Genomic DNA, 11,472 nt, shown 5'->3' with positions numbered 1-11,472 from the left:
TGGTGGTGGTGGTGGTGGGGGAGGAGAAGAGATGGGGAGAGATTCCCTGCTTTCAGGAATCTTGGGATTAAATAAGGAACTATTATTAGCAGAGTCCCGTAGCGTAGTGGTTAGCGCGCTCATCTCATAAAGCAACCTGGGTTTGATTCATTTCCCAGGGGGGGCAGGGCGGAACCTTCAGCAAGTTTCCTTATTCCACACATACACACGCCTCTGTTTACCGAGCAGTAAGTAGGAACCCACTTGTTAGTCGATTGGCGGATTGCTTTTCCGAGGATAATAATCCCTCCACTAAAAAGAATAATAATTTGGTCGCCCAATCAATCCACGACTGTTTGTGGGAAGTTGCTGTGCGCAATTAGCTGCCACGTTTCACCCACGAAATATACAGTCACTACATTTTACAGTGTATTCGTGAAGTGCTTTGAGACGTCTTGACGTGATATGGTGCTGTATCAAATGCAAGGATTATTATTACTGGGATCTATTTTCTCTCCCACCCCCGTACTACAACCCTTGACCTCACTACCAAACTTAACACTAACACTGACACAAACACTTTTGCACAACCACTTGCATTTACACAGCGTCCCTCATGCAGGGTAGTGTCCCTAAGCACTTGACAGTGGCAGAGCACGAAGCTGAGCTGGGGAGATGGGGGAGGTGACCTTAGGCACAGTCGAAGAGGAAGGTCTTCAGGCAAGACCTGAAGAAGGGAAAGGAAAAGGCAAGGTAGAGGGATTGAGAGAGAGAGTGACAGAGTTTTGGGACATACTGGCTGAAAGCGCGGGCACCATTGCTGGAATCGAGGGCATGAGGGACAAGCAGGAGGCCAGAGCCAGTCAAGCGGAGGCAGCGGGTAGTGGGTTGGGGAGTAAGCAGATCGCAGAGGTAGGGCGGCGTCAAGGCATGAAGGGCTTTGAAGACAAGTGTCTGTGTGCCTGCTGTGTGCCAAATGGCTCCTATGTTTTCCTACAGCAGAACGCTTTAAGATGGAGACCCATGTAGTTAGAGCACTCGTCTCAAAAGCGAAAGGACTTGGGTTTAATTCCCAGGCGGGTCAGGTCTTAGGCAAGTTTCCCTACTCCACACACATGCCTCTGTTTACCTAGCAGGAAGTAGGAACACTCTTGTTAGTCAATTGGTGGATTTTTTATTGCTTTCCGGGGGTAATAAAAAATAACATGGTCACTCAATCCACAACTATTTGCGGGACGTTGCTGTGTGCAATTGGCTACCGCGTTTCGCTCACAAAATACACAAACTCACTTTACAGTATGTTCTGTAAAGCACTTTGAGACATCTCAATGAAGTGATAAGGCGCAGTATCAAATGCAAGGATTATTATTATTACTCCAAATGCCTTGGTATACCTAGCAGTAAGTAGGAACCCGCTTGTTAGTCGATTAGTGGATCACTTTCTGGGGGTAATAATAAAAAAGATAGTCACTCAATCCACAACTGTTTGTGGGACACTGCTGTGCACAATTGGCTGCCACATTTCTCCCACAAAACACACAGTCACAACACTTTTCAGTATATCCTGTGAAGCGCTTTGAGACGCCTCAATGTGATGTGATGAGGAGCTGTATCAAATGCAAGGATTATTATCATTCTAATTAACGTTGAGGAAAGGCGCTGTATATCAAATGCAAGGCTTAAAGACAATCTCCTCTTTTCCTGCTCTCCCCCCTTGATTTTATTTTTTTTTGGGGGGAGAGAGATAAGGGAGGGAGGAAGGGAGGGATGTAGGAGGAGAGATAGTGAGTGAGCGAGCGAAAGCCACTTATTATTCCCCCTCATGAACGTTTAATAAAAATCTGCTTACATCAGCGTAAAATCTGTTGCAAAGAGGTGATAAAATAGGGAGATCTGAAGGGAGGGACCCTTGCTTTTTGAGTGGGGGGAGGCGGGTGGAGAGGTCGGGCCAGACTATATGAAGGAGTCACACCACTCTCGCAGACAGCGGTAACAATCCTCTGACTGCTTGTTCCTTGCAAAGCAGACCTGATGCAGCCAATTCTTAAAACTGTCACGGTCTTGCTTGAGGAGCAAGAACTGACCCAGTACGTCCTTTGCCTGTGAGAGAGAGAGGGAGAGTGAGAGAGGGGAGGGTGTGTGAGAGAGAAAGAGTGTGTGTGAGAGAAAGTGAGAGACAGTGAGTGCATTTGAGAGAGTGAGAGTGTCAGAGAGGAAGAGAGTGAGAGTGTGAGAGTAAGAGAAAGTGTGATAGAAATAGTGAGAGTGTGAAAGAGAGAGTATGAGTGTGTGAGTGAGAGAGTGAGTTTGTGAGAGTAAGTCAGAGAGTGTGTTAGAGTGAGAGAGTTTGTGAGTGAGAGAGTATATTAGTGAGTGAGACAGAGAGTGAGAGAAAGCGAAAGAGACAGTGAGTGTGTGTGAATAAGAGAGTGTGAGAGAGAGCGAGAGAGTGTGTGAGAGAGCATGAGAAAGACAAGACAAAACACAGTCACTGCACTTTACAGTATATCCTGTGAAGCACTTTGAGATGTCTCGAAGACGTGATAACGCACTATCACATACAAGGATTATTATTATTATAGTTTCTCTGTAGCTACCCTATTGAATCCCTTTATCATTTTAAACACCTCAATCAGATCAGCCCTCAACCTTCTCGGGTGAAGTGACTGACCTTCAGGAAACCTTTCTCCTCGAGTCTCCCCCCCAGCACAATGCCAATCCCCGCCAATTCCTTCACTGATTTCTCTTTCATCGGCTCCCCCACAAAGTTCTTGTGTTTCTGTGACGTGTTTGTCATTGTCTCCGCCTCGTAGTACTCTGCCAGAGAGAGAGTGAGAGAGAGAGAGATAGAGAGTGTGTGTGAGAAAAAGTGTGTGTGAGAGAGTGTGTGAGAGAGGGGGCTGAGAGTGAGAGTGTGTGGTGAGCGAGCGTGTGAGATTGTGAAACAGAAATAGTGTGTGATTGTGTGAGAGAGAGTGTGAGAGCGAGAGACAGTGTGTGTGTGAGAGTGTGAGAGAGAGAGAATGTGTGAGAGTGAGAGTATGAAACAGAGAGAGAGAGAGTGAGAGCAAGAGGTAGTGTGAGAGCAAGAGAGAGTGTGTGTGTCTGCTCCCTCCACTCAGCAGGCTCCAGCCTGCTCCATATCCCCCACCCTGCCATCCCCACTATTGGCGGTCGGGCCTTCAGCCTCTCCGCGCCCCCACCCCCACACTCCATCGCACAATCCCTTTGCCTTGTTCCCTCCCTCGCCTCCTTCAGGTCCTGTCTCAAGACCTATAGTGCAAGCGAGAGGACCCAGGTTCAATTCCCAGGCAGAACAGGGTGAAACCTTAGGCAAGTTTTCTTACTCCGCACACATCCCTCTGTTTACCTAGCAGGAAGTAGGAATCCGCTTGTTAGTCGATTGGTGGATCACTTTCTGAGAGTAATAATCCCATCTCCCATCAAAAATAATAATTATAATAATGGGATCCATCAATCCACGACTGTTTGTGGGACACTGCAGTGTGCAATTGGCTGCCGCGTTTTGCCCATAAAACACAGTCTCTCCACTTCACAGTGTATTCTGTGAAGCACTTTGAGACTTCTCCACAACGTGGAGGTGCTGTATCAAATGTGAGGATTATAATAATTATTAATATTAATAATAATAAAAAAAACAGTAACCTTTTCCTTTACTGAACTCATTAGTCACAGATCCTCTAAACTCCATCTCAAGTCTACGGAAATCTCTGAAACCCAGGATAGCTCTGTCTCAGTGTTAGCAGCTCAGCCAAGTGAGTGAGTGAGTGAGTGAGTGCGTGAGTGAGGGGAAACAGACACCATATCTCCTACCTTGGCTCACTCTAGTATCACAATGCTCATCCCATTATGACCTTGACTTTGCCTCATCAACTCATCACCAACCCCTTGTAACTGTCTTGTGACTTGCCTGCATGCCCGAGCCAGGAAAGGGGGTGAGAGAGAGGGATTTGGGGTGGACGGTACGTTTTTTCTCACCCAAGTCCCATTCAGTTTCCTATCAAAAATAAATAAAAATAATAATTTGGTCACTCAATCCTTGACTGTTTGTGGGACACTGCCGTGCGCAATTGACTCCTGCGTTTCGCCCACAAAATATACAGACAATCCACTTTATACTGTATCCTGTGAAACGATTTGAGACGTCTCGAAGACGTGTTAAAGCGCTATATCAAATCAAGAATTATTATTATTATAGAGTGAGGAAGGAGGAGATATAGCTATGTTGGTGCCCCCTCGTGGCCATCTAGCTTGCCAAAAACTCACTGTCCAGGTTCCCACATTGATTAGACACTTAAGCACAGAACCACAGAGCTGATGATAACTGTAGAGACGTCTCCACCAGCCAGAATTAATGCTTTAAGCAGAAGGAGAAAATAGATAAAGTAAACCATTTATTTCATTTATCGGTGGAAATTACCAGGATCTAAATAAGTTTCAATTTTCATTTTAGAAAATGTATGTTTCCAAAATTTATGGGGAAGTGGCATTAAGAGAAATAATATGTATTCTGTTATATATTAAACTTGTTCTTTGAGAGGAAGAGGTATTGAATAGGATGGTGATGTTGAGATCAAATCTACAGAGAGGCTTAGGCAGTTATGATTGGGGTTGCTACCTGTCTAAACTTGGCTTGAATAGTTTGGCTTTTTTGAGCAGATTGTCTGAAGTTCATTTTTAATAACTAAAGTCCAACTCTAAACCATTGTTGATCTTGTTGGCCTCATGTCTTTATCCTTGAGATAATGAGGCTCCTCTCAGCTCCCTGGCATCCCATGTGGTTTGTGATCAACTGAAATCCAAAGGGATTGCCACATGTTACAAGACCTCTCTCAGCCTCTCTGAAGTAAGGCATTAAAAGAAACCAACATCTGCCAAGTGTCTAGTATTGGTCCTGACAAAAGGTGGCAATCCTAGCTCCATAGTTATGAAGCAGTTTAGTTTTGCAATAGAGTTCTGCTTCAAAATGAGTTACTTATCAAATTGCCTGTGTTTAATAATAAGGATAATAATTCTTGCATCTGATTTAGTATTTATAATATTGAAATACTTCAAAGGGCTTCACAGATAATTGCTGTAAAGTGTAGTGACTTTATTTCTCAGCCCACATGCAGCTACACACAGCGAAGAGGTAATAACCCTTTTATTACAGGGTATGGCTCCCTATCCTACAGAGGATCCAGTTCAAGATCTTGATCCTCACATACAAAGCCCTCCATGGGTTCGCCCCACCCTACCTCTGCAACCTCCTAACCCCCTACCAACCCGCCCATTCCTTCCGCTCAGCCAGCTCTGGCCTGCTCCACGTCCCCCGACCCACGCGCCCCACCATTGGTGGGAGAGCCTTCAGCCACTCTGCCCCCAACCTCTGGAATTCCATCCCCCAATCACTCTGCCTCATCTCCTCCTTAGCCTCCTTCAAGTCCCGCTTTAAAACCCTCCTCTTCGACCATGCCATCGGTTATCCCCTTTCCCTCCCCTCCCTTCTCCCTCCCTGACCCCAGCTCGGGTCTGAAATGCTGTACACTGTCCAGCACCTTGGGACGACCTCTCGACGTGAAAGGCACTGTACAAATGTAATCTTGATGTTGTTGTTTGTTGGTCAGAGCACTAGGAGAAACTCTTCTTTTTTCAATTAGCATCGTGGGATCTTGAAGGTCCATCTGAATAGGCAAATAGGATCTTGGTTTAACATCTTATTCCGACAATGAATGCAACATTCCCCAGCTCAACTGAGCCAACCTGACACCTAAACATAACATAACATGTAGGAGCAGGAGTAGGCCATTCGGCCCTTCGAGCTGCCCCAACATTCAATCATGGCTGATCTTCTAATCTAACTCCAGCTAATAACCTAACCCTGCCTTGGAGTCCTGTAGCTCAGTGGTTAGAGCACTCGCTTTGCAAGTGAGAGACCTGAGTTCAATTCCAGGCAGGGCGAAACCTTGGGCAAGTTTCCTTACTCCACACACCTAATAATAATCCCTCCAAAACAAAACAATAATAAATTGGTCATTTTCAATCTACGACTGTTTATGGGACATTGCTGTGCGCAATTGGCTGCCGCGTTCGCCCACAAATATACAGTCAATTCACTTTACAGTATATTCTGTGAAGCACCTTGAGACGTCTAGAAGATGTAAAAAGCGCTATATCAAATGCAAGGATTATTATTATTATTATGTTATCCCCATATCCCTTAATCCCTTTTACAATAAGAAGTCTATCTATCTCAGTCTTAAACAATGTCCTTTGTTGCAGATGATCATGTGACTCAGATCCAGCTTAAAGTAATCGTCACACTTCTGTTTTAGGCAGAGTTAGATGTGTTATCCATACAGGACTGTAGATACAATGCACTTGGACCTTACCTACATTTGCGAAGCCAAAGAAAATAATAAGCCACCCAATCCTAGATTGTGCCTATCAGCACAATTACACTCAACATTTTTGCAAGCCAGAATTCTTTCTAAAAATTGATAAATTAATATTAAAGGAGGAATTTTGTTTAGAAAACCATTCTGAATTTGAAAGATCATATAACACGGATATATGCTTCCGCTTTTAATAGAGAAACCTTGTTAAAATCTGCAAGGAAATTTGTGAAGTTTATGTAGTTTTCACGGGTCACCAATGTTCTTTTATCATTTTCTCTCAAGTTTTTAGCAGAATAGTAATTCTGATCAGCGAGAATTTCATTAGGACATTATGTGTTAGCTTTTAATGAGTTTCCTGGATGTGAACAGAGGGAGATAATGAGATGGTGAGAGAGACAAGGATAGAAAATCAACAGGACTGTCCATGAGAAGTGCCAAGGTAACAAAAAAAAATTCACAAAACTTGCATATCCTGGCTATCCTGCTCCACTGTCTACTGATTTCCAAATTGCTAAAAGGTATCTTCTGCTGGGCCATTTAAAGTAGCCATGTAATGCCAACATCAAAATAATACTGGTTTGGACCTGAATTCTGCTTGAAAATGTCCTGAAGCGTCAATATTGATCTAATCCATCTACAAGACTATTTTGTCTTAAAGTTTAAGATCCTCAACAAAAATGAATCACACCTATACAACAACAATAATAATAATCTTTGTATTTGCTATAGAGCCTTCCATGTCAGGAGGATATCCCAAAATGCTTTACAAGATATAATAATCTTTGCACTTGGTATTATGCCTTATCATGTCTTTGAGATGTCTCAAAGCACTTCATAGAATATATTGTAAAGTACATTGACTGCATGTTTTGTGGTGAATGCATTCGCCAATTTTGCACACAGCAATGATCCACAAACAGCCATGGAGTAAGTGACCAATTTTATTTGTGGGATTGTTGCTCAGAATACCGGGAGAAACTCCTTTCACTTTTCGAATAGTGCCATGAAATCTTTAACATCTTAAAAGGTAGACAGAATCTCGGTTAATGTTTCATCTGAAGGATGGAGTCTCGAACAATTGCAGCACACCTCCAGCACTGCATTAGACTATAAGCTGAGCAGAGAGCCCAGCAGCATGAGGAGGGAACTGAGTGAGGTGGAACAGAGTGAGAATCCTGTTAAGGAATTTGGTGAAAGTGGGAATTCAGTACAGAGGGGAAAGAGGTGCATAATTATAAAATATATAATAGTTATGTTAAAATAATAGAAAACATGTCTGGGAATATGGCAGGGCAGCTGAGGCCGGTTGCATGCACAATGTGTGTCATGTGGAAACTCCAGGATGCTTTGTGTGCCCTGGACAGACACGTGTGTATGAAGTGCCTTTGGCTGCTCGAGCTTGACCTCAGAGTTTCTGAGCTTGAGGAGAGGCTGGTGTCACTACATAGCATATGGGAGACTGAAGAGTTCATGGATCGAAAGTTTCAGGAGGTGGTCACCCTACAGCCACAGAAGGTTCAGAAGGGGAGTGAGTGGGTGACAACCCGGCATAGTAGGAAGAGGAGACGGGCAGTGCAGAAATTCCCTGAGAGTGTGGCACTCACAAACTGGTTCTCTGTACTGAATACTGATCAGAGTGATGACACCTCTGGGAAGGGGAGTCAAAAGTAAATGGATGAACAGGGAGACACATGGAAGAGTATCAATGAAATTGTCATTGGGGACACAATGGTGAAAGGAGTAGAGAGACGTTTCTGCAACCAAAGCCATGACTCTCTTATGGTATGTTGTCTCCCTGGGGCTAGTGTTAATAATAATAATCCTTGCATTTGATATAGCGCTTTTCATGTCGGGAGGACGTCCCAAAGCGCTTCACAGAGCACACTGTAAAGTGAATTGACTGTATATTTGTGGGCGAACGCGGCAGCCAATTGCGCACAGCAATGTCCCACAAACAGTCGTAGATTGAAAATGACCAATTTATTATTGTTTTTTTTTGGTTTTTGGAGGGATTATTATTAGGCGTGTGGAGTAAGGAAACTTGCTCAAGGTTTCGCCCTGCCTGGAATTGAACTCAGGTCTCTCACTTGCAAAGCGAATGCTCTAACCACTGAGCTACAGGACTCGAAGTCATGGAATGGTGCAAAATATTGGATGGGTGCAAAATATTCTACAAGGGGAACATCCAGAAGTTGTGGTCCACGTTGGGATCCATGACATAGGGAAAAACAAGGGCTTAGTTCCTACAGGGAGAGTATCAGAACCTAGGGAAAAAGCTAAAGTAGGACCTCAAAGGTGGATTACTCCCAGTTCCTCATGCAAGTGAATATCAACAGGATCAAACACATAAATGCATGGCTGGAGAAATGGTGCAGAAAGAAGGCTTCAGGTTCCTGGATCACTGGGACCAGTGCTGGGGCAGATGTACAAGGTGGATGGGTTACACCAGAACAGGGCTGGGACCAATGTCCACATAGGGAGATTAACTAGTCCTGTGGGGAATGGTTTAAACTAATCTTGAGGGGGGAAGTGAATCAGGATGTAGACAAACAAGTTACATAGAGGGCTGGGAGTCATGAATAGCAATGTAATAAGGAGTAATCCAGAAAAAGAAGGGGTCAGACAGGGGAGAAATGCAGAACAGACTAAGTCGGTTTTGGAGTGCATGTGTGTAAATGCACAGAGTGTGACAAATAAGATTGGTGAGCTGCAGGCTCAAGTTGCCACATGGGGTTATGATTTTGTAGCAATAATGGAGACCTGGCTCAAACAAGGGAGGGATGGGAGCTGAATATTCCTGGCTACAGTGTACTCAGGAGGGATAGGGAAGGAGTGGGTGGCTATATTCTTTAAAGACACGATTACAGGAAAGGGACAATGTGCTAGAGGGACCAAAATTTTGATAGAGCAGAAAAGGAGCTGTTACTCTGTTGGGTGTATACTATAGACCACCAAATAGTGGGAAGGAGATAGATAAGCAAATCTGTAAGCAGATTTCAGAAAGATGCAAAATCAATATAGTGATAATGGGGGACTTCAATTATTCCAACATAGACTGGCCAAATAACAGTGCAAAGGGCAAGGAGGGGGAAGGATTCCCGAAATGTGTGCAGGATATCTTTCGGGTCAGTATGTTTCCAGTCCAATGAGGAAGGGAGCAATGCTGGATCTAGCGTCCCAAGGCGCTGGCCAACTGTCATCCTCCCGATGTGAAAGGCGCTCTATAAATGGAATCTTGTGTTGTTGGTGTAGTTCTGGGGAATCAAGTGGAGCAGGTTTCAGCAGCATCTGGACAACAGTGATCATTAGATTTAAGTACTTATGGAATGGGACAAAGAGCAATCAATGGTGAAGATATGCAATTGGAAGACACCTAATTTTAGTGAGTTAAAATGGACCTACCCAAGGTGGACTGGAAAGAAAGATTGGCAGGTAAAACAGCTAACAATGCGAAATCTTCAAGGAGGAGATAGTTCAGGCCAAATACATTCCCACAAAGAGGAAAGGTAGGGATTCCAAACCTCACTGGATGAATAAGGAAATTAGGATTAAAATAAAACAGAAAAAGGCTTATGATAAATGTCAGGTACAGAATACAGAAGATAATCAAATAGAATATAGAAAGTAGAGAGGAGAAAGGAAATAAGATGGGCAAAGAGATTGTATGAGAAAAGATTAGTGGGTAACATAAAAGGGAACCCTAAGGTATTTTATAAGCATATAAAGAATAAAAGGTTAGTCAAAGGTAGGGTGGGTCCAATTAGGGACCAAAGAGGAAATGGCTGACGTACTGAATGAGTACTTTGCTTTTGTCTTCACAAAAGAAGATAATGCAGCCAATGCCACAGTTTCAGATGAGAGGGTAGAGAATTTGGATAAGATAAGAATAAACCGAGAGGAGGTACTGAAGAGGTTGTCAGTGCTCAAGGCAGATGAGTCACCCGGTCTGGATGAAATGCATCCTAGGTTACTGAGGGAAGGGTGGAAATAACGTAGCCTCTGGCCACAATCTTTCAATCCTTCTTGGACACTGGCATGGTGCCAGAGGAATGGAGGGTTGCAAATGTTACTCCCCTGTACAAAAAGGGACAGAAGGATAAACCTGGGAACTACAGGCCAGTCAGCGTAACATCAGTAGTGGGTAAACTATAATCCGGGACAAAATAAATTTTCACTTAGAAAAATATGGGTTAATAAAGGACAGCCAACACGGATTTGTTGAAGGCAAATCATGTCTAACAAACCTGATATCGTTTTTTGATGAAGTAACAGAGAGGGTGGAAGAAAGTAGTGCAGTTGATGTAGTTTATATAGATTTTCAAAAGGCATTTGATAAAGTGCCAAGTAAGAGACTTGTAAGTAAAATAGAAGCCCACAGTATTAAAGGGACAGTGGCAGCATCAATACAGAACTGGCTGGGAGACAGAAAGCAGAGAGTGGAGGTGAACGGTTGTTTTTCTGACTGGAGGGAAGTGTGCAGTGGTGTCCCCCAGTGGTCAGTATTGGGACCACTGCTGTTTTTGATCTATATAAATGACCTGGACTTGGGTATAATAGGAGTACAATTTCCAAGTTTGCAGATGATACTAAAATAGGAAAAGTAGTAAACATTGAGGAGGAGAGTAGCAGAATGCAAATGGATATAGACAGAATGGTAAAATGGGCAGACACGTGGCAGATAAAGTTTAATGTGGAGAAATGCAAAGTAATGCATTTTGGGAGGAAGAATGAGGAGAATCAATATAAGCTGATGGTACAATCTTAAAGGGAGTGAAGGAATAGAGGGACCTCGGGTTCATATAAGTAAATCTTTGAAGGTGACAGGACAGGTAGATAAAGCTGTTTTTAAACAAAAAAGCATACGGGATACTAGGCTTTATAAATAGGGGCATAGAATACAAAAGTCAGGAAGTTATGATTATTGTTTATGAAACACTGGTTAGGCCTCAGCTAGAGTACTGTGTTCAGTTCTGGGCACCACACTTTAGGAAGGATGTTAAGGCATTGGATAGGATGCAAAGGAGATTTACCAGGATGATACCAGGAATGAGGGACTTCAGTTATCAGGAGAGGCTGGAGATGTTAGGATTATTCT

At 43.5% G+C, this 11,472-nt stretch overlaps 1 protein-coding gene across 1 annotated transcript; it reads right to left on the bottom strand.

Moving 5' to 3' along the window:
- Nucleotides 1-1,932: 1,932 nt before the first annotated feature.
- On the bottom strand, nt 1,933-2,830 carry LOC103186981 (barrier-to-autointegration factor-like). The gene is made up of 2 exons (XM_007906288.2): nt 2,651-2,830; nt 1,933-2,079 (listed from the first exon to the last, which is right to left on the bottom strand). Exons 1-2 carry the CDS (start codon nt 2,774-2,776, stop codon nt 1,933-1,935), a joined length of 273 nt encoding a protein of 90 aa, XP_007904479.1. The 5' UTR covers nt 2,777-2,830.
- Nucleotides 2,831-11,472: the final 8,642 nt, after the last annotated feature.

This window comes from Callorhinchus milii, unplaced genomic scaffold (genome assembly GCF_018977255.1).
Source record: "Callorhinchus milii isolate IMCB2004 unplaced genomic scaffold, IMCB_Cmil_1.0 Scaffold4, whole genome shotgun sequence".
Taxonomy (NCBI): domain Eukaryota; kingdom Metazoa; phylum Chordata; class Chondrichthyes; order Chimaeriformes; family Callorhinchidae; genus Callorhinchus; species Callorhinchus milii.
Note: the sequence above shows the minus strand (reverse complement) of the source record. Positions and strands in the feature narration are given on the sequence as shown.